Source organism: Camelina sativa, chromosome 11 (assembly GCF_030686135.1).
Source record: "Camelina sativa cultivar CO46 ecotype springtype chromosome 11, ASM3068613v1".
Lineage (NCBI taxonomy): Eukaryota > Viridiplantae > Streptophyta > Magnoliopsida > Brassicales > Brassicaceae > Camelina > Camelina sativa.
The window spans coordinates 18481440-18502219 of NC_141890.1; the positions used below are offsets into that span (position 1 = coordinate 18481440).

Here is a 20780-nt window from a genome sequence, read left to right on the forward strand (position 1 = left end):
CTTTTGGGCTCTGTTTTCTACTTGTATTTATCTTTCATGTTACCCATCTTGGGCTTAATTAGTGAAAGTTTGCCGACAAAAAAAAAAACGTATCGCAATTCAATTTCTATAAATAAAACGGTAAAGAATAAGTAAGCAATTCAACTATACTACTGTATTATCGAGAAAACAAAAACGGTGTACATACTTCTCAGTTCTCACTTTCTCAACTTCTATAAACAAAAACGGTGTCGTTTAACTATCCGCTAACAACACACGTGGCACATCTACTAGAGTCAAACCCCAACCGCACAGACAAAGAACTCAAATTCCAATCCTATCTGACTATCTCCATCACCAATAAACCATTCTTCTCTGCTTCGATTTCCGAGTAAAAATTCGGACAACAGTCTCAATCTTTCTTTCTGGGTTTCTTGTTTTTCAACAAATTTAGCTTAAGAAATGATTCACTAAACTCCTCTGCTTCCGTGGATTCAGAGTAAAAAGATCATGAAGGTCACAAGCTTGAGCAAGAATGCTAACTCCGCAGCAGCTATAGCGGTATCTTCAATAAGAAAACTCCCATTCCTCTCTGTGTCTGAATCGTTGCCTTGTCCGAAGCTTTCAATTAAACCCACGTTTCTTCCTTGTAAGTTACTCCTCCTCCTATGAATGAATTTGAAAGTCCACGACTTTGCTAGCCAAGTTTCGATTTTTTTTTTTTATTCCATGGATTCACCAGAGAAACTTATGCTTCTTTGTATTCATATGTAGAGATTAGCTTAGTTAAAGATTCCTTATTACTTGTACTAACTAGTTTTGTAGTGAGATGTAGACGGAGACCAAAGTTTGATTTACTTTGGGGAAAATTTAGAGTTGGTGCATCAAATGCTGGAGTTGGATCCGGCAGCTATAGTGGTGGTGAGGAGGATGGATCTCAAAGTAGTTCTCTTGATCAATCTCCTGCCAGTTCATCAGAAAGGTAACTAGCTCATATATTTTTTCAGTTAATGAGTATAGATGAAATTGTGTTCCAAGTGTGAAAAGTATCGAGATGGATCCGTATTGGTGTGGTATTGGATGTATAAGTTTGTCAACTTTTGTTGGTATTGTGTGTTTAGAACTTAATTTTATCATCTCTTTTACTTGTTTGCTGCATCAGCAAGAAACGTTTTAGGGACATAAGAGACTAGGAACTTAATATAGATCAGGTGATTATATGTATGAATGTATCTTTTAGGATTTCTTGGAGTGACAGCAAACTAAGTTGGGAATATTGTGCTATTGGTGTTTATATGTGTTTGTAAAAAAGCAATCTCTGTCTTAATAGAAGATTTGCCTCTAGTCTCTGTGAATTGTGGAATACTAAGTTTGTTTGTGTAATAGGCTTAATTGAAGCTTATGTGGTTCTACTTCTCTATTGAAATGCATATGTGATTTTTGTATCTTCATTGTATCGTGCAGCTTAAAACCTCAGGGGCCATTCCCTTACTCTTTGTCAATAGCACTTGTACTACTAAGTTGCGGTTTGGTATTTTCTCTAATCACTTTTGTGAAAGGAGGACCATCCTCAGTTCTAGCAGCAGTAGCAAAGTCAGGCTTTACAGCAGCCTTCTCACTGATATTTGTTTCCGAGATTGGAGACAAGGTATATATCTCTCTGTGTCTGCTATTTTGAGTCACTTCGCCTTTATATTACTTTCCTTATTGCTTCTATGGATGCTCATCAATGTCGTTTTTGGTTGGCCAGACATTTTTTATTGCGGCTTTGTTGGCCATGCAGTATGAGAAAACACTGGTACGTTTTCTACTGATATATCTCTCTCACTCTCTTTGATCCTTTTGTTCTAATTTATTCGGTGTGAATGCTGATGTTATTGACCTTGAATTTCTTGACAAGGTCCTTTTAGGTTCAATGGGAGCTTTATCTTTGATGACTATCTTATCGGTTGTTATTGGCAAGATCTTTAAATCTGTGCCTGCTCAGTTTCAGACAAGTAAGTTACACAAGGCTTCTGTATCTTGAAGCTGTCACTTTGCTGATACAAACAAACCATTTTTGTGATAAAATATATGATGAGATGTTTCTCTATCCTTGAACAGCACTACCAATAGGAGAATATGCTGCTATTGCGCTTCTCATGTTCTTTGGATTGAAATCTATTAAGGATGCATGGGATCTTCCACCAGCGGAATTCAAGAATGGTGAGGAAACCGGTATCGAACTTGGTGAATATTCTGAAGCTGAGGAACTCGTTAAAGAGAAGGCGTCCAAGAAGCTCACAAACCCACTTGAGATCCTGTGGAAATCATTCAGCCTCGTGTTCTTTGCAGTAAGAAAGAAGAACTCGTTTGCATTTGTCAAGAACCTTTAATTGAACCATCTACATTATGATAAATGTTGATTGATTGTTTGATCTAATCAGGAATGGGGAGATCGGTCAATGCTTGCAACTGTTGCGCTTGGTGCTGCACAGGTTTGATTTGTACCATCCCACAAACACCACAAGGTTTAGTTCACTAAACCCTAAACCTAACTTCTCTCTTTTTTAATTATATGTTACACAGTCTCCATGGGGAGTTGCGAGCGGAGCTATTGCTGGACACTTAGTGGCAACATTGCTTGCAATCATAGGCGGCGCGTTCCTTGCCAACTATATCTCTGAGAAACTGGTACGAGCAAATTCTTACACATGTCTACTCACAGAAACAGAATTGCTCATAAACTGATGAAATATTGGTGGCTCTTCTGATGCAGGTGGGCTATGTGGGTGGGGCTCTCTTCTTAGTCTTTGCTGCAGCCACATTCTTTGGAGTGTTCTGAGCTGCGTTTGTTCCGACAATATTCATATTCGCACTTCTTTTGTCGGAATCAAAACTGGAGAGCAATAAACGAAACCAGACCCTTGTAACAATAGTTGTTTGGAATAAGCACAAGAAGGAAACATTCTTAATTTACGAATGTCATCAAACATTTCACATACATTCATTCATTCATTCATACACAAGTTTTAAAACAATTCTCAGTATTTTAGATGGACAATGATCCTCAACAGCATCTCTGCTCCATCAACAAAGTGTTGCCCTGCAGGAATCAACGGCCTAACCTCTGCGAACCCGCAAGCGTTCTTAAACCTACCGGTTCCTCCAGTCACAGACAGATGTGACATGGTGCTTCCAATCCTATAAATCCCATAGAAGTTGAGATTATCATTGTACTCTCCACCTTCAAGCATAACTGTGAAAGCCATCATCTGTGTACTTCCATCGGCCGAGCTGGCAACGTAAACCCCTTGAGCCTTACCAAGTGGCTGTGACCCCAAGTCAGGACCGGATGTGATTATGTCGTCAATCACCGTGATCGTTCCGAACCCAAGACTCAAACCATCAGGACCCAACTGTGTCTGAATCCCGTTCAGATTCTGACCAGAAAACGCTGTTCCAGACAAACCGGTACCTAACGGAATACCGTTAATACCGTTAACCGTTGGCAAAGCGCCGTTTGCATTAGGTATGGCTACACTGTTTTCGGGTGGAACGAAACCGATAGGCTTAGCAAATGGTACTTGACCGTTGTAGATGTTTCCAAGCAAACCAGTAATGGGTCTTGCTGTAGGACTGCTTCCGCCAAGTATATCGTGCATGTACAATTCGAAAATTGGGTCTTCTGGCGCAGGATTGAGTGCAGTTGTTGCAGTAAAGAGAGAAACTATGAGAAAGATTGATGCTGAAAGTGAGACTGGTGATTGTTTGGTCATTTTGGAGGATGTTTGTTTTGAATGATTCTTGGTTTTGTTTTTCAGGAAATATTTGAATGATTTTGAGATTTGATCAATTGGTCTATAAATACGGAGGAAACTGATTAGTGAAGTTGTTGCTTTTTCTAGGATTGTGAAGTTGTTCAAATGGGGAGGTTATTATGGCCGTGTGTTCACTTTTTTTTGGGAACTTAATCCGATTTGCGTGGTTTAGGTTGTGAGTTGTGACATAAATGGTTGACTTCCTATGGCCAAGAAAAGTCAACTCTCTTGTTTCTTTAGAGTACATTACTAATTTAAAACCAAGAGTGCAAGCTTTTATATTTCTGCAACATTTTCAGCTATCTTTCCATTATTGTGATTGTTAGAGAGTAAGATCAAAAAGATTTCATAGAATGTGATTTGCAGCAATTTTGTCATTGTAGAAATATTCATTGTATGTGCATGTGTATCGATTGCCTGAAATCATCATAGTAGGAGGATGGTAAATAATTTTGAAATAGAAGAAGATGCCAATTGATGAAAGGATAAAATGATACATTTAAACTTTAAATCAACGTAAATGTACCCGAGATTTTCAAAAATACTCATTTTTCTGTCACTTTTTAAAAATATCTTTTTATATTATCCATTTTCAAAAATACCCATTTTTTATGTATAAAAGAATTAAATTCTAAGCCCTAAACTCCAAATATTAAATCTTACTCCTCAAAACTATATTCTAAATGTAAAATAGAGAACCCAAACCTAAAAAATATTCTAAAAATTAATTTAACATATTGTAATTGTGTAAAAAAGGGTAAAAATAAAAATGTTCAAAACAAACGGATATTTTTGAAAAAGTTATCCAGAAAAAGTATTTATAACAAATTCTCTATTTTAATTTATGTTTGTATCTATATATACATTTTTGGAGACATTTATAAAATAAATCCTGAAATTGACACTTATTTACAGGCATGTCATTGGCATTAAATAATTAATTTAATAAACAAATTAACTCTACTTATATTCTATTCTTTTATAAAAACTAAGTGTTTTAAAAGGTAACAAACATAATTGTAAATGTATATAATTGTAAATGTATACAGATTTTATTTCCTTATTTTATAAAGAGGTGAGTGAAGAGCTATTGTTCTTTAAAAATTTGAAAAACTGATTTGATAAAAATTGACTTTTAGCCTCACATACTATATTTTACTTTCATGGGTTTCATATGATAAGTTTTTGAGGATTAAAAATCTTTGAATATGTTGCGTGATCCACCTAGCATGGGGGGTTTGGATTATAGAACCAACACTAAAACTATTAGTTTATTTTATATACTATAGATTTGTAGTCATAGTTTAAAAAATTAACTTATAAATTATTTAATATATGAACTACAAAATATTACACATACTACAATACATTCTTAATATTCCAAAAAAAAAATATATATACACATAAAAATATACACTAACATACCATATATGCATATACCTCTGTTTAATTATAGAAAACAAAACTAAGTGTTTGAAAATTTTATATTCTATTTAATAATAAATTTAATGTAATTAGGTTATAAACTGTATACGTACGAAGAAGAAAAAATATTCTAAACAAAATTATAAATTAATTTGATAAAAATTAATTAATTGGGAATTTGAATACTAAATAAACTAAAAATTATTATTTAAAATACAATAATTTATAATTTAGTCCCGCGGTGTACCGCGGGTGAAAACCTAGTATTTTAATAATTTAAAATGGTGTTCTTAAATTATATTTATATACTCAATGTATTTGAAATTTTAATATTTAAACCATTACTATATCAAACTAAAATTATTTTTTAACTTTCTTCACTTTTTTTTTGGTGCAAAACTTTCTTCACTTATCACCACCTATACCAGCCTAATAATCTCATTTTTTATTAATGTAAAAATATATATTCAACAAAAAAACTGTTTTACAAAGAACGCATCATTTAAGCCAAAAGTTTAGAATATTCTCAATTTTGAAAAACTGTCATAGGTAGTAATCATGAGAAGAAATGTGGTTTTGCTCATGTTCCATGTGTCATTGTTACGGTGACAAGCGTACGCAGCAGCAAAGATATTTTTAGTCCTACATATTGAAAGACAATAACTTTATCAATGACGAATGAGCACAAATTAAAACAAGATCGATCAAGAAGCATTTTCAGCAGTAAATGCAATTAAAAGAACATGTTGATAAGATGAGTTACAAATTACAAAAATTTAATACATTCAAATGCATATCACATTATAATCTTCAATTACAATTATTTCTTTCATACCGGCTTCATTGGTCCGATTCCTGGACCGGTCCAATTACTAAGTTCTTCTTCGTCTACTTCACGGTCTTCCGTTGGCTGATTCACTAGTATCAATTGGGACTAGCACCAGCTCCACGTAGAGCAGCTACTAAATCTAGTAGATATGTATATCCTACAAAATGTTAAACATAATTTAATATAATATTATATTGAAAAACAAGACATCTTTTAATCTAAAATCTAAAATCTATATTCAATGTATATATTTTAAACGTTCAATACAAATACTCAATCTTATTGCTGTAAAAATAAGTGTATAACATTGCATACTATACTAAAAATAATAACCACACTTTATATTTAACAACAAAATAGTACATAAATGTGAATATCCGTTTCTACATTATAACATATTTTTTCATATAAAACTTAACAATACGTGAGAAAAAATCCTCGTTATGTAACAGGACTATCATCTAGTACGAGTTCTAAATAGTAATATCAAACTTTATTTAATAGACTTACAACATATAATCATTATACAACAACAAATTTTCACTAACCAATGATCAAAAAAATTATGGTAACACAGGAATACTCTGTTCATTCCTAAAGAAATTACCACTATCAACTCGAGTCTTACTCTTCACCAACCTCTCAAAATTACCTGCGAAACAATTCTTACCGTAACGTTTACCTTCAACATAGCTCATTATTTTCCCATTGTGTGAATTAATCCCCAAATCAAGATCACGATAATTAGGAAACGTCTGTCTCGGATTCTTGGATACAAACGGTGTCATGAATTGGTACAACTCCCTCGTCAAATCCATGTACCGGTTGGTTAGTCTACCTTCACTCCAATCCGAACCGTACTGAATTTTCCAGAGGTTCCCGGCTCTATGTGGAAACGGTGTCGCCGTCGAAGGAATCTTGTCCATCACGCCACCGTATGGAGTGAAAGTCATAGTTGGGATTTTTCTCCAAATTGATTCTAAACCGGTTCTTGAAATCGGTTCACGTACGTAATCTGATTTCCTCTTTAGGTAGGTCACGGTTTGGTTCCTCTGGAGTAGAAGTTTCTCAGAAGAACCCATTTGCATATCTGCCCAGAATAGCACAGATTGGATCCAGCTTGTTTCGGTGCCGTCAGACCGGATTAGACCTAATTCTGGGGATCTCCGGTTTAATATCGACAGAAGCGTTGTTGTGTTTCCAAGAAACATAGCTTTGAATGTTGCCCTGACTGTCTTTTGTGTTGAAACGGTTCCATTTACGACGTCGATGATTAGTCTTAGAAAAAGCTCGTCGGTAAGCTCTGGTGCGACTTGCTGCCACCGGTGAACGATTTTGGTCGCGTTTTGCTCTAACGTCCGGGAGATACTAAAAACGGTGACATTTTCAGGGACTTCGATGATGTTTATTTTGTACGCTAAAACGACGCCGAAGCTACCTCCTCCTTCGTTTATTGCCCAAAAGTGATCTTCTCCCATTAATTTTCTATCCAAAAATTTTCCTGAAATTTTCAAATGTACAGCGGAATGAGAAATAAATTATTATCTTAATATTCAGGTATATAAAAGTAATAACAATATAGCTATATCTAGAGTAAGCTGATATATCAAAAACTCATTACATGAAGCATATAATTTGTTTAATTTCAAATGTTCTGTATGAATGTATTTGTATAGTACTGACTTTAAATTTTCGATCTGATATCAATTAATGAAATTATTTGCCGGAAAAAAACTAAACTAAAATTATACTAATAAATTTAATGAGCATATAAAATAATGAAATTAGATTATTATAATTGATTATACCATTGACATCGACCATTCTTGCATCGATGGTATTATCTACTGTGAGACCGTGTTTTCTCATCATATTACTATAACCTCCACCGCTAATATGGCCACCGACACCAACCGTGAGACAAATCCCAGCGGGATAAGCTAGAGTGTTGCTCTTCTCCCATATATGGTAATAAACCTCTCCGAGGACGGCACCGGTTTGGACCCACGCTGTTTTACTCGCCACGTCGACGTCAACTGACCGGAGATTGAACATGTCGAGGACGAAGAATGGTTCGCCAGAGTACGTAACATATGACAAGCCGTCGTAGTCGTGACCGCCGCTTCTGATTTTCATCTGAAGGTTGTGGCGTTGATCGCAAGTAACCCCGGCTTGGACGTGGGATTCATGTTTTGCGGCGATTATGAGGAAGGGTTTTGGAGTGTCGGAGGTGTTGAAGCGGAGGTTGCGTATGTTGGCTTCTAATACGGAGGAGTAGGAGGGGTTTTCGGCGAAAAACACGGCGGGAGAGATGGGATGTTTGGGATCGGAATTTGAGGTTATACATTGAGTGAAAGTCTCCGATGAGTTTGATTCCCTTGTGAAGACGACGAAAAATGAAAAAAGAACCAATAAAATACTTGGATATTTCATTTTTAGGGATTGAACGTTGAAGTAAAGAAATTAAATGATTGCGTTTATGAATGTCGTCGAGGATTTTAGGTTATATATATACTTACAGGATTTTTTTTCTTCTAATATAGTTAAAATGTTATTATTGTTAATGAAACACCTAAAAAACATATTTAATACGTTACGTACTCTTGCAAAAGATATGGTAGAAGTGAAAGTGGATCCAAGCACGTAAACTTAAAATCATGATTTGTTAAATTGAGAGTGATCGTAGGACTCTTTCATAAAAATCATGAGAGCTGTGTTAGAACAATGAGAGATTTATAGCATCAAGACTATTTGTTTAATATATTTTGAAAACTATGTATACGGCAAATAGAAAAACTTTTTTTTTTTTCTTCTTTGCATGAAGTCAATCATACGAAAGGATGGCGTAATTTTGAAATCGAAGACGGCCAGTTAATGAGAGATTTTTTTTTTCCACAAGATAAGGACTTTATTCCTTTTAAGAATTGTCAATACATACAGAGTCTCGAAGCCGCCGGCTGAGTTACAGAATCAGAGTAGAAAATGTTATTAAGATAAATAAATTTTGCTAAGCTATGCGTAGTAATATTACATTCTCTCTTGTAAAAAGAAAAGAAATTGAATTAAATTTTGAAGTTCAGTATTATATGGTTTGAATCAGGTTTGTTAAAGCTCTATTTTTCTAAATACCGTTGACAATTTTGATGAGATTCACGCAGTCTAGTCTCCTTCGAAAATGGTAATTGTGTAACCTCTAATGTATGATTGTTGCAAACCGATAAGCGAAGCTTTTGTCTCTGCTTCAACTGGAGTTTTAGGAAATCCTAAATTCAGCCCCGGCTCAATACTATTTATAGCCCTAGGGCAAAAAATTTGTTTGAACTCGTTAAGGTATATACACAATTTTTAGTATATTTTGAACCTATCTATGCTTTTAAAAAATTTGTTTGAACCCTCTTAAAAATTATTTCTTCAAAATAGACCCTAATATACATTTAAATGTTAAGAATTTGGACTATTTTAATTTTTTTTTTTAAATTAGCCCCTTAAACATAAATATCTTTTGAAATTGTGGATGGTCGCTTGAGCCACTGCCCCTCTGCCCTCTCCACTTGAGCCGGGCCGCCTAAATTTGTTGAACCCAAGCAAGGGGTGAACCGCTATGGTTTCAAATTATCCAACCACGCCTGTTGCAAAATTAATCATATCAAAAGTTGCATCAAAGTTGCATTCCACCGAAGATTGGGGAGGAGTTGTCCATCGCTGTGTTTGTAGAGTTGGTTATCAAGGAGTCATTCTATTTAGCTTAATGTTGATCTATTCATGTGTTTCAGTTTGAGTCTGTAAAACAGTTTTAGAAGCACTTTCTCTGTAATTGTTAAAGATTGTGTTGTTTATGTCCTTCCAAATTCGCCAAAAAAGCCAAAATGGCTGTAGAGCATCATGATAGGAAATTTCCTATCGGGTTGAATAATTTATGAGTGTAGATATATTTTCCTCCGCATCATCATATAGTTGGCTCCAATTTAGAGAGGAAATATTGGATAGACGCCAAATTGACAAGGCAAAGGACAGTTAATGAGAGAATAAGAAGATATGTTTGAACCCTAAACCAAGTTTGATGATTTAATAAAAGGATAACATATATAATATTTTTTTAATCTAAAACAAAGTTCTAACTCTACCAAGACATTATATTATGTAATTTTTAATATATGTCCTAAAAAATATACAAATATCCATATCAAAATATATATTAATTTTGTATAAAAGATAGAATAAAGCTTTTAAATATTTCTGTAACATATATAGCTGTTAAGCCGCCTCCATGACTAGCTCATCAATTGTGCAATCACACTATTTCAAGTTAATATAATCTCTTTTTCAACGAATAAACAAAAATCTTTAACATTTTCCATCACTGCAGTCTGCAGCAATTTTATCATTGTAAATAAGATTTAATTATTGTATGTGTATCGTTGCATGAAATCAATCATACGACACTAAGAAAATGGCAAAGAAATTAGAAAAATGCGCCAATTAATAAGAGGATAAAACGATATGAACCCTAAAGCAAAGTAATATTAATAATATTTTAAATTAATGTAATTTTTTTATTTATTTTAATATTATAAAATTGTGTGCTTACATATTTTTACATACACTTATATATTGTATGTAAATAATTTAATATTTTAAAAATATTATATCAAATACTAATAATATTTTAAAACTTTCATCACATACATTATCACCACCTATATCACGCCTAACAATTTAGTAAAAGAGTAATAAAAAATAAAAGAATTTAAGAAAATTATTAAAATTCAATTTAATATATTTGTTCTAAAAGACAAAAAGAAAAAAAAAACCCCCCAATGAAATAAAAACTTAAAATTTTGAAAATAAAAATAAAATAATAGTTTGATTAAGTAATAAATCTAGCACTAGTTACTAGTTAGCTTGTTGCAATCTAGAGAGTGTAATTAAGATAAGATAAGAGTAAAAATATGGTTGTCCACAGACGTTGTGACATCTGTAACTAGGGTTTAGACAACATTTCTTCTCTATACACACATATAAACGAAACATATCTATGAAGACATATCATAACGCCGTTGGAGGAGCGTCAAGCAGCCACCCAAAGAGAGCAACGACTTCTCTCCATTGATGAAGGTGAAGCAGAATCTGGAGGCGAGAATGGTGAAGGAGATGTGGTGGCACGACACGCTCACGAATCCGATCTTTCAGGTACATTATTCTTCATACTTTACTACTTCTCTTTACGATGGTTTGGTTGATTCGAAATTATTGTGGTATGAAAGACATCAAAGGGGTTGGAGGAGCACGCAGCCGCCCAAACAACAGACAACAGCTTCTCTCCGAAGGCATGGAGGAGATGGTGGTGGGACGAAACCTTATCTTTTAGGTATATTATTCTCTCTTCTTTACCCCTTTTCTTTACGATGGGATGATTGATTCAAAATTCTCAAAACTGTTGTAATATGTGGTTTATTTTGTGGGGTAAACGATGAAGATATATCATTTATTAGCATGTGCAAGGCAGCTTTTTTTCGTTCGCTTGTAGCCACATAAAACGTAGCGCCGGCTCTGGAAATGATGCGTTGTGTCAACGGTACGTCTTTCTTTTTTGTTTTGTTTTTTTTCTTGTTGATATTAAATTTTTAAGATAACTTTGATGAGATACAATTTCATGTCTTTCAAATGTTAGTTTTATTACTAACATGATTCATAAAATATCAATTTTATAACGATTTCTCTACCCATCTCTAATGGAAGACAAGTGAGAGGACCAGAAAAAAAATCAATTTCTAAAATTTTATGAGCTTTCATGACGGTTTAGATAGTGTTATATATATACTTCCTTTTAATTACTTTTAGAACCCCTGAGTTATTAAGAAGACACTATGACCATCTTCATTAGTAATTGTTGACAGATGTTTTAAGATTTTTTTACTACTAATGTGCAAAAGTGTTTATAAAGTGTTTATAAGAAGACACTATGACCATCTTCATTTAGTGTTTCTAAATGGGTGTAACTGTGTAAGTGTGCAAAAGTGTTTCTAAATGTCTACTTAGACCATCTCAAATGTATTCTCCTATTTTTATCTCTATTTTTAGAAGAACCCTATAATAGAAATAATTTTATTCCTTGTATTTCTCTATAATAGAGAACTTAATTTCTTATTCTATATATAGAGAAATTCTATTTTTTTCTCTATATAAAGGAATTCAATTTTTTCCCTCTATGTATAGAATAAAAAATTGCAATTTATATTTTAGAGGAATACATTAGAGTAAAATCACTTCTATTATAGAGTTACTCTAAAAATAGAGATAAAAAATAGGTGAATACATTGAAAATACTCTTAGAGACATTTTTGTACACTTAAATAGTATTAATTTATTATGAAAAAACCTTAAGGCATCTTCAACCGTAATCAATAGAAATGGTCTAGCAAAGTATGATTAGGCTTCATTTTTCCTTTGCGATAATCAATTGCTTTATCCAACATTTGAGAAGAAAAAAAGAACTAACATTCCATTGCATTAAAATTAAGTATAGAACTTAAACAGAAGAAAATTGAATGTTTGATTTATTCAAGTAAGCTGTTTGTTTTGCCATAAGAGACGCAATGGATACACCCATCAACATCAACTTAACTGATCCTACAAGTCATGTTATGATGTCGATGGTTGTTTCATTGCGTGCCGTGTGGGAAAACGAACAACTTGCTTTTATAAAATAATCATATAATTTTCTTTCAAATTCTACATTTTAATACAATCTTAGAGATGGGTATTTACTATTTAGTTTTCCTTTCTTTTTTCTTCAAGATATTGGAGGAATCAATTGATAATCATAATGGAAGACAAAATAGTACACATATTGCATTGTTCGTAAGTTCCTGGTGAAGGTGCCAAAACATAGGCTTCTGAAATAATCAGCTTAAGGTATTAGCAGTTGATTTTGTAAAAACAAATTAGATCTATGTTTCCTTTACATGCATATCCAGTGATTTTTTCTGTTTTGTTGTATATAACTTTTTCCTGAAACATATATTAGGTAAATTACTAACTTATGTGAAGGTTATGTAGCTTAATTATGTTACTATATAAACTGGAGATTGTAAATGTGCATTAATGGAGGCTTAGTTTTTCAATACAATGGTAATAAATTAATACAAGAGTAACATTGTTGTTGTCCATAGACGTTGTGAAAATTAGGGCTTAGACCATTTCTTCACTATACACATATATAACGCCATTGGAGGAGCGTCAAACAGCCGGCCAACGGCGAGAATCAGGGCCCGTCCGTAGATAAATGATGCCTAAAGCATAGACAAAAACTGTTGCCCACTGAATTTATTTTTTCTATATACATAAGATTATCTAGGTATAATATGAAATATATTAAACATATTATAAGAACTTTAAGTGTTTTAAGTTTTTGAAACAAAAAAAGAGTACTAAAAAAATCCAAAACCTCTAACGACGTGAGGCCCATTAAAGAAGATGAGCCTATGGGCTGGGATTGGACATGAAGTCCACTAAAAGCTGACGGTTGGGGCATTATAAGTGGTATCAGAGCCGAACCCAGACGAGTGTGGAGTCGAGTGGGCTCACACCATCGGAGGTGATGGTCTTGGTGCACAACGAGGACGTTACGATCTGTTAGTGGGGGTGAATTGTGACACTCCGGTTTTAGATACTTGCGGAGATGTTTAAAAGAATTGATTTGGCCACCTATGTCACCAAAGTGCAATTATCTTTTCAGTCAAGGATCCTGAGAGAACTCCAGAATTAAGGTGCGAGTGAGAGACAGCGGATGGGCGTTTCATAGTTAAGTTTGCTTATTCATTTTTAGTGGGGACGGAAGCTCCTCAGCTGATCATGGGGAGTTTCTTTGACTGAGTTTGACGAGTGATTGCTCCTGAAAGGGTTAGGTTTTTCTATGGTTAGTAGCAAATCAAGTTACTATGACAAATGTGGAACGTCATCGTCGTCAACTAGAAGACACGAGTGTATGTTAGTTATGTAAAAGTGGGGAAGAGATGATCCCTTATGTATCGCGTGATTGTCCATCTTTTACAGGTATTTGGAATCGCATTGTGCCGGCTAGGAGGAGACAAGCTTTCTTCACCAACTTGATTCTTGAGTGGCTTTACGGTAACTTGGCTGGGAAGGATCAAGTGGCAGGGATTGAGTGGCCAACTATGTTTACTATGGGAGTTTGGTGGGCATGGAAGTAATGATGTGGGTATGTGTTGGAGTGGTTGGAAAGTGTAGGGACCAATTAAATTTTGTGAAGGATTCAGCTGCGGAAGTGAGTCACGCTCACAAGCTGGCCAAAAATATGAGGGTATCTGTTGGTAGGGTTGACATAATGATATTTTGGAAGCCGTCGGGGGTGTGTTGGATGAGGCTGAATACGTATGGTGCATCAAGGGGGAACCCGGGGCTAGCTACAGCTGAAGGTGTCTTACAGGAGACAACTAACAGTTGGTGCGGTGGTTTTGTGGTAAACATCAGGGTTTGTTCCACACCGTTGATGGAGTTATGGGGGTGTATTAAGGGTTGTACATTGCATGGGGGAAGAAGATTGCCCGGCTGGAGTTGGAGGTAGATTCGGAGTTGGTAGTGGGGTTTTTAACGACAGGGATTGATGATGCTCACCTCTTGTTGTTTCTGGTACGTTTGTGCCATGACTTTTTATCTAGGAACTGGATAGTCCGTATCTCGTATGTGTATAGAGAGGTTAACCGTCTTGCGGATGGTTTAGCTAGTTATGCTTTTATGTTACCTTTAAGTTTTTCCTTTTTAGAATCGTGTCCATTGTAGAGGATGATGACCTAGAAACTGCATTTCGAAGGCATATTTGTTGTTAAGTACGTTTTTCTTTTTCTTTTAATAAATCGTCGGGAGACCCCTTTACCAAATGAAAAAAGAAAAGAAGTTAAAGATAATTACTCTTCTGCTTTAAACATGTTTTATGATTTGTCTTCTAAGATGTAAGGTAAGCTTAAACTGCTACTATTTTTTGTTCTTTAATTTGTTGTCACATGATTTCTTTGTCTAACAGTAGATATGGTGTAACAATATATGGAATAATAAAGATTTTTTTTTTTGTAAATTGTATAAATCATTGGAATATTCTTTTTAAGAGAATTCTTTGGAATAGCCAACAGAATAACCAATTAATTTATAAATTTTTTTTCGGGAGGGTTCTTTTTATCTTCTGCTAAATTAATTAGCATATTAGATGTCTATATATGGACTGTACAAGCCCAGATTTTGCTTATCTTTATTAGCATATAGTTTTCATCATTATAACTTGTAAAACCTAATTTTTTTTTTTTTTTTTTGTAAAAGTAAAACCTAAATTGGATATCTAAATATTTTTGTCAGCAATAAATTATATAAAACTAATAAGTATGCCCTTTAATAGTTTTTCCAAATTGGATGTCATAGGCCAATGCTTCTTCTTCTTTTTTTTTCTCACTGTGGCACGTGCAACAGAGCACTACGGAACTTTAGCTCCGTATCATACAATCACTAGAACGAGGGAACTTGAGTCAACCAAGATTATACACAACACAGCTAGACTGCAACGTCCCTGATGAGCGTGCCAAAACGTAGGCTTCTGAAGTAATGAGTTACAAAAGAAGGCATTGGTAAGTTGATTTTGTAATTTTTTAAAATCTCTGTTTCTTTTTACATCTCAAGTGCTTTTGTTTCTGTTTGGGTGTCCTTGTATGTAACATTTTTTTTCCTTCAAAACAGTAGGTAAATAACGTCTGTGAACGTTATGTGACTTATATGATTATATATAAACTGGAAGATTGTAAATGAGAATTAGTGGATGCTAAGTTTTTGGATCCGGTGGTCATAAAAAGTGCCTGCTAATGTAATATAAATTGTTTAATTTAGGTTAGAGAGATTGAGAATTGGTTGTTATGAGTCTTTAGATTGAGTTTTTGTAGAAGCATATAGCAGTGAAAACTAGAAAAAAGCAAAGCAAAGCATATATAGTCTTCGCTCATTACAAACGAGTTAAAAATGCAAAGCTTACATATATAGTCTTTGCTCGTCGACCAAAAGACTAATTAGATAACTAATTTGTCTTCTTCTTCTTCTTCTTAATTTAATCATCACATACGAATCCAAACGACTTACAAAACAGAAACGTAGATAGATAGATAAACAAAAAGAGGCATTGCATCATCTCCATTAAACCTGCGATTAAAACCGCTAAAACCTATACACATCCAACTTGCTTCTTCTTTATATGCCTTGAGTCATCACATAGGCCACCTCCTTCAAAGTGTCACTCTTCAACCTCAACAACTCATATTCCTTGGCCTCCACCAACTTCAACTTCTCTTCAATCCTTTTCTTAGTCTCCACCGACACCTTACTCCACTTCTCTTTCACAGAAAACGCATCCACACCAAGACCCGCAATGGTCCGAACCAGAAAAGACTTCTCAAACAAACTCACCACTTCCTTGTCTTCTCCAACATTATCACCACCAGATTTCAATTTCCCATTAGCCAACTTAACAGCAGATTCAAGAGCCATACCATCAGAACCCCAAATATACTTAGCTAATCCCAAACACTTCTTATCATGAGACGATTCTAAACCACCTTTCTTCTGTATAGCAAAATACTTCTTTTTCAAAGATCTAATCTTGTCACCGAATTGGATTTTGCTAACATCAAAGCTAATGTTGTTCTTGGCCATATCAAAAAACCCATTCATATCATCATAAGGACTTGTACCTTTCTCAGCTTTGAAATCAATCATCCCTTGTAAAAGGGAGGTCTCATCATCTTCACTCCATAGTCTCTGGAAAGGCTTTTTCTCATCGTCTCCTGAAACCTTCTTGGCCTTTTTGACATGCATGTCCTTCGAGGTCGTCTCTGCTTCACTTCCTCGTTTCTTCCCTGGTTTCGCCGCAGTAGATTCGTTACCTTCCTTCTTCTTGGGCTTGGAGGTGACGACGGCGACAGTCTTCTCTGGTGATGGTTCAGATTCGGACTCAGAACCCTCAGACTCGGTACTTGAAGCAGTGTCTGGGGGAGTTTTGAGGGTTTTAGAGGTGGCGAGATCTTTGGGATCGTTTTCTTCGGAGGAGGAGGAATTAGAGATCTGTTCTACATCTTCTTCGCCAGATGAGGTCTCGACTTCTTCCTCGCCGCTTGAAGAAGCGGTTGGTGGATCTTCCAAAGGGTTGAGAACCTTCTTCGCCATCGGAGAGTGTGTTGAAGCGTTCGTTACTGAGAGGCTAAGAGAGAGCTTTAGGGTTTTCTTTATTGTTTTGTGGGCGGACAAGTCGATAAAAGAAATGGTTAAATATAGAAAATATAAAACTTAAGTTTATATTTTTTTTTTTGGACCTACAAGGGCCGGCTCTAGCCCATAAACCCACTAAACATAACAGAACTAGAAGTTGAACTCTTCCATGTGATGTGAGAACACTGACAAGTGGACAACGTATGGGGACTTTGCCGAAACATTTGTCGAAAAGGTTCGTGTATTTCGAACAAAGCGAGTTTAGTAAAATAAAGACCAAAGTGGAATTGTTAGAAAAAATGAGATTTAAAACTTAGCAAGCTAAAGCAAACACTAGCCTTTTAATGTCCTCGAACCAAAGCTTGAGAATATCTTGGAACCGGCCGGAGTCGATTCTGGAATGAACCAGGCCAAAAACCATGCTTGCAACCCCTGTATATAATAAAGTATTTGGGGAGCCATATACTTAAGAAAAAAAAAAACCCTCAACGCCGGGTTCGCTCATAAATGTGGAATCAAATTATCAAAAGATTGGTTTGGTCACTACCTCTTACAAAGTATCTATTTTAAATTTATTTTTTAGTAGGTTCATAAAAAAGTTCTTAGCTTGTTGCACATTATCATGTAATTAGGACGGGTCCTGTTTGCAGTTTAAGGTTTAACAAAAAGCATATAAAGCTAATCAGATTTTGGATTGTCTTGATGATAAACTCATAAACCTAGTAATTTGATGGACCGCGCAATGAGCATTGTGGTACATGCGGTCATCCCGCTCTTTCTTATGGTGATTTGGAAAGGTATGTAAATGAAAATGTATCACATCCATCAGTTTAGGACTGGTATAATCGAATCGATTCGGTCATCATCTATTAAATAATTAAGTTTTGGCCACTATGTAATGCCAGAAACAAATTCTATTATTAAACTATATAAATAAAGTAATTAAACTTTTAATTTATATGCAATAAAAATGAGCTTCTTACTTTCTTAGTATACGTGTAGTGATGAACCATCAAGTTCAATGGGATAACCAGAAATCCTTGGGTTTGCTTTTTTCATTTTTCATTTTATCCAATTTTGATTTCTATTTTGGGGATAGAAGAAGTTTCATTTTGTAGTATTTTTCTTTGTCTAAAAGAAAAAGTAAAAGAAGAGAAAGAGTCAAAAGGGATGTTACAAAACACAAATGGCCACCCACAATTTTCTCAACATCGACACAATTCAATCCACAAATATTAAAATGTCTTATTCATTAATCACTCCAAATTCAAGAAATCCAACACCAAATAAACACTATAAATACACTTCCGTATCAAACCAGTTCAATCAATCAAAGCTAAAAGAACTTAATCACTCTCACAAACTTCAAATCCTCCTCATCCCTTTTTGAATCAGCAATCATGTCTCAACAACAATTCAACGCTGGACAGACAAGAGGCCAAGCTCAAGTCCGTTTCCTGAACTCAATCTTTCCATGCATTATAGTTATCATATTCAAACCGTATTATCCAACAATATGTTACCAAACGTTAAGTATGGCAGATGTTTATATATGGTTTTGATGGATATTTTAGGAGAAAGCTGAGCAATGGACCGAGTCTGCGAAGCAAACCGCGCAGTCCGCACGTGACAAGACTGCTGATTTGACACATCAAGCAGGTGACAAGGCTACAGATTTGACACAATCAGCTCGTGACAAGTCAGCTGATGGATCTCATTCCGCTAAACAGTCCGCCCAGCATAACCAGGAACAAGCTGCTGGTTTATTTGGACAGGTATATTTCTATACAATTGTTGAATCTAAAATATAAAATTTGCTAAAACTGAACCCTTGAATGTATATATGTAGACCGGTGAATCAGTGAAGAACATGGCTCAAGGTGCTCTTGACGGTGTGAAGAACAGCCTTGGCATGAACGAGAAGAAATGAGACTATGAATACTCATGCTTCTCAACGATTTAATAAAAAATATTTATGATTAATTTCTTGTTTTTGGAAATTTTGGGTTTCTCCAAATTATGTTTGTAATAAGATCATTTATTTTGAAAGATTTTGTGATCATGTGTGATCTGAAATCTGAGATGTAATAAGATGTTGTAACATCATAGCCTTCAATTTTCTATTTTATAAAGGAATGAACCAAATTAGCAACACTCTTATTATATTAACCACATAAATATAACCCAAAGTGCGAGTCTGAGCCATGAACAATTACTTACTTTTTTTTTTTTTTTTTGACAATACTATAGAATTTAAAAATACTCAAGATTCACAATTGCTTACTAATTCATTGATTTGTAAATAAGTAAGTAATTGTTCTTTTTTTTTTAATACTAATGAATTAGTAAATAATTGGTGAACCTAGAGAATGCTTCAAATTCAACGAACCTATATGATAGTGATCTAATGATCTTACTGAAAATTAATTATATGAATGGTCAACAAAAGTAAAAACAAAAAGAGAGTTTAACAGCTAGCAAACTTGTATGCCAACGTTGAAGTAGTGATGATATCATGTAGTACATAAAGTTTGTGTTTCAATGCAGTACACAAATGCACCAATCTTTTAGTACATACCTAAACTTGGATTATTTTATTAAAAGCATACTAACAATTTTTTTTTTTTTACTTTTGTATTACAAAGACATTAGGTGATACCCGGTGCTACAACATGAGATTATATATTTTGTTAGTTTATTTTTTTGTAATTTGTATTTTTGTAATATAGTTTTTTATTTTGATTTATTTTCTTTGTTTATATAGTGTTTATTTGTATATTTGGGGTTATACAGTAAACTGGAAATCCTTATAGAGTACGTAGTTTGTAGAATATAGCTTTTCACGGAAATCGACACACCGTAATATTGGATAGTAGTTTTGTAAGAGAATAGACACTCCGCAATATCGGATAGTAGTTTTGTAAGAGGATAGACACACCACAATATTGAATAATAGTTTTGTAAGAGGATGAGTTTTTCTTTATTTTGGTTTGTCGTTAAAAGAGGAGAAGTTGCTTGTTAAATTTTAGTCTGAGATATTTCAATGGTTAGGAAACCATTGTATTTATATTGAGATTATGTATATTTAGGTTATTATTTAGAAGTTAATATTTGATATATCAAATCTCAGCAATTTTGTAGAAACACCAATTTAATTTATAGTTTGATAAAAATACCAGTTTTAACGGGTTTAACTCAAAAATTTTATATATTTTAAAATTTGTAAGAGTAAAAATATTAATATTACTTAAATATTTTATAGACTTTAAATATATTATAATATTTTAAACTTTCGACGGAGTTCAAATATTTATAATAATTTAAACATTCTATAAAAATTTAAATATTTATAATATCTTAAACTTTTTTAAAAAACGTAAATATATTATAATGTCTTTACTTTTTAAAAGTTTAAATATGCTCAAATATAGAACTAAATTAAACTGTTAAATTTGGATACCTGATAAATCAAGCTTCCTGCTCATTTG

At 34.1% G+C, this 20780-nt stretch overlaps 4 protein-coding genes, 1 long non-coding RNA gene and 1 pseudogene across 12 annotated transcripts; 3 read left to right on the top strand and 3 right to left on the bottom strand.

Annotated features, from left to right (window-relative positions):
- Nucleotides 1–216: 216 nt before the first annotated feature.
- LOC104723838 (protein PAM71-homolog, chloroplastic) lies at nucleotides 217–2999 on the top strand. The gene is made up of 9 exons (XM_010442259.3): nucleotides 217–628; nucleotides 805–961; nucleotides 1444–1627; nucleotides 1730–1777; nucleotides 1880–1976; nucleotides 2083–2312; nucleotides 2406–2456; nucleotides 2548–2652; nucleotides 2738–2999. Exons 1-9 carry the CDS (start codon nucleotides 490–492, stop codon nucleotides 2801–2803), a joined length of 1077 nt encoding a protein of 358 aa, XP_010440561.1. The 5' UTR covers nucleotides 217–489; the 3' UTR covers nucleotides 2804–2999.
- On the bottom strand, nucleotides 2886–3864 carry LOC104723837 (dirigent protein 18 pseudogene; annotated as a pseudogene). The gene has a single exon (XR_015571686.1). The product of XR_015571686.1 is annotated as a dirigent protein 18 pseudogene (transcript).
- A 1781-nt stretch (nucleotides 3865–5645) lies between these two features.
- On the bottom strand, nucleotides 5646–8592 carry LOC104723839 (berberine bridge enzyme-like 8). 3 transcript variants are annotated; one of them, XR_015571049.1, is made up of 4 exons: nucleotides 7842–8592; nucleotides 6704–7534; nucleotides 6040–6190; nucleotides 5646–5846 (listed from the first exon to the last, which is right to left on the bottom strand). XR_015571049.1 is itself a non-coding variant. In XM_019232164.2 (3 exons), exons 1-3 carry the CDS (start codon nucleotides 8464–8466, stop codon nucleotides 6129–6131), a joined length of 1518 nt encoding a protein of 505 aa, XP_019087709.2. In that variant the 5' UTR covers nucleotides 8467–8592; the 3' UTR covers nucleotides 5933–6128. The 3 variants fall into 3 exon arrangements, 2 of the variants coding, with proteins under 2 accessions (XP_019087709.2, XP_010440562.2); XM_019232164.2 differs by lacking the exon at nucleotides 5646–5846 and having other exon boundaries at nucleotides 5933–6190; XM_010442260.3 differs by lacking the exons at nucleotides 5646–5846; nucleotides 6040–6190 and having other exon boundaries at nucleotides 6510–7534.
- Nucleotides 8593–11001: 2409 nt separating this feature from the next.
- Nucleotides 11002–15889, top strand: LOC104723840 (uncharacterized). Of its 5 annotated transcripts, none has more exons than XR_015571051.1 (5): nucleotides 11071–11223; nucleotides 11298–11401; nucleotides 11510–11608; nucleotides 12832–12948; nucleotides 15466–15889. It is a non-coding gene; the product is annotated as an uncharacterized LOC104723840 (long non-coding RNA). The 5 variants fall into 5 exon arrangements; XR_015571054.1 differs by having other exon boundaries at nucleotides 15514–15889; XR_015571050.1 differs by lacking the exon at nucleotides 12832–12948 and having other exon boundaries at nucleotides 11002–11223; nucleotides 15514–15889.
- Nucleotides 15890–16003: 114 nt separating this feature from the next.
- On the bottom strand, nucleotides 16004–17345 carry LOC104723841 (putative transcription factor At1g44810). The gene has a single exon (XM_010442261.3). It carries the CDS (start codon nucleotides 17248–17250, stop codon nucleotides 16279–16281), a length of 972 nt encoding a protein of 323 aa, XP_010440563.2. The 5' UTR covers nucleotides 17251–17345; the 3' UTR covers nucleotides 16004–16278.
- A 1216-nt stretch (nucleotides 17346–18561) lies between these two features.
- On the top strand, nucleotides 18562–19446 carry LOC104723843 (uncharacterized). The gene is made up of 3 exons (XM_010442262.3): nucleotides 18562–18740; nucleotides 18867–19067; nucleotides 19142–19446. Exons 1-3 carry the CDS (start codon nucleotides 18693–18695, stop codon nucleotides 19220–19222), a joined length of 330 nt encoding a protein of 109 aa, XP_010440564.1. The 5' UTR covers nucleotides 18562–18692; the 3' UTR covers nucleotides 19223–19446.
- The last annotated feature ends 1334 nt before the right edge of the window (nucleotides 19447–20780 follow it).

Bases quoted from the DNA above. Each gene is read 5' to 3' on its own strand.
- LOC104723838 (XM_010442259.3), top strand. From the start codon at position 490: ATGAAGGTCACAAGCTTGAGCAAGAATGCTAACTCCGCAGCAGCTATA. The intron at 962-1,443 runs GTAACTAGCTCA...TGTATCGTGCAG, and splicing joins CCTGCCAGTTCATCAGAAAG to CTTAAAACCTCAGGGGCCAT. The intron at 2,313-2,405 runs GTAAGAAAGAAG...TGATCTAATCAG, and splicing joins TCAGCCTCGTGTTCTTTGCA to GAATGGGGAGATCGGTCAAT.
- LOC104723839 (XM_010442260.3), bottom strand. From the start codon at position 8,466: ATGAAATATCCAAGTATTTTATTGGTTCTTTTTTCATTTTTCGTCGTC. The intron at 7,535-7,841 runs GTATAATCAATT...TGAAAATTTCAG, and splicing joins AAGAATGGTCGATGTCAATG to GAAAATTTTTGGATAGAAAA.
- LOC104723841 (XM_010442261.3), bottom strand. From the start codon at position 17,250: ATGGCGAAGAAGGTTCTCAACCCTTTGGAAGATCCACCAACCGCTTCT.
- LOC104723843 (XM_010442262.3), top strand. From the start codon at position 18,693: ATGTCTCAACAACAATTCAACGCTGGACAGACAAGAGGCCAAGCTCAA. The intron at 18,741-18,866 runs GTCCGTTTCCTG...TGGATATTTTAG, and splicing joins AGACAAGAGGCCAAGCTCAA to GAGAAAGCTGAGCAATGGAC. The intron at 19,068-19,141 runs GTATATTTCTAT...GTATATATGTAG, and splicing joins CTGCTGGTTTATTTGGACAG to ACCGGTGAATCAGTGAAGAA.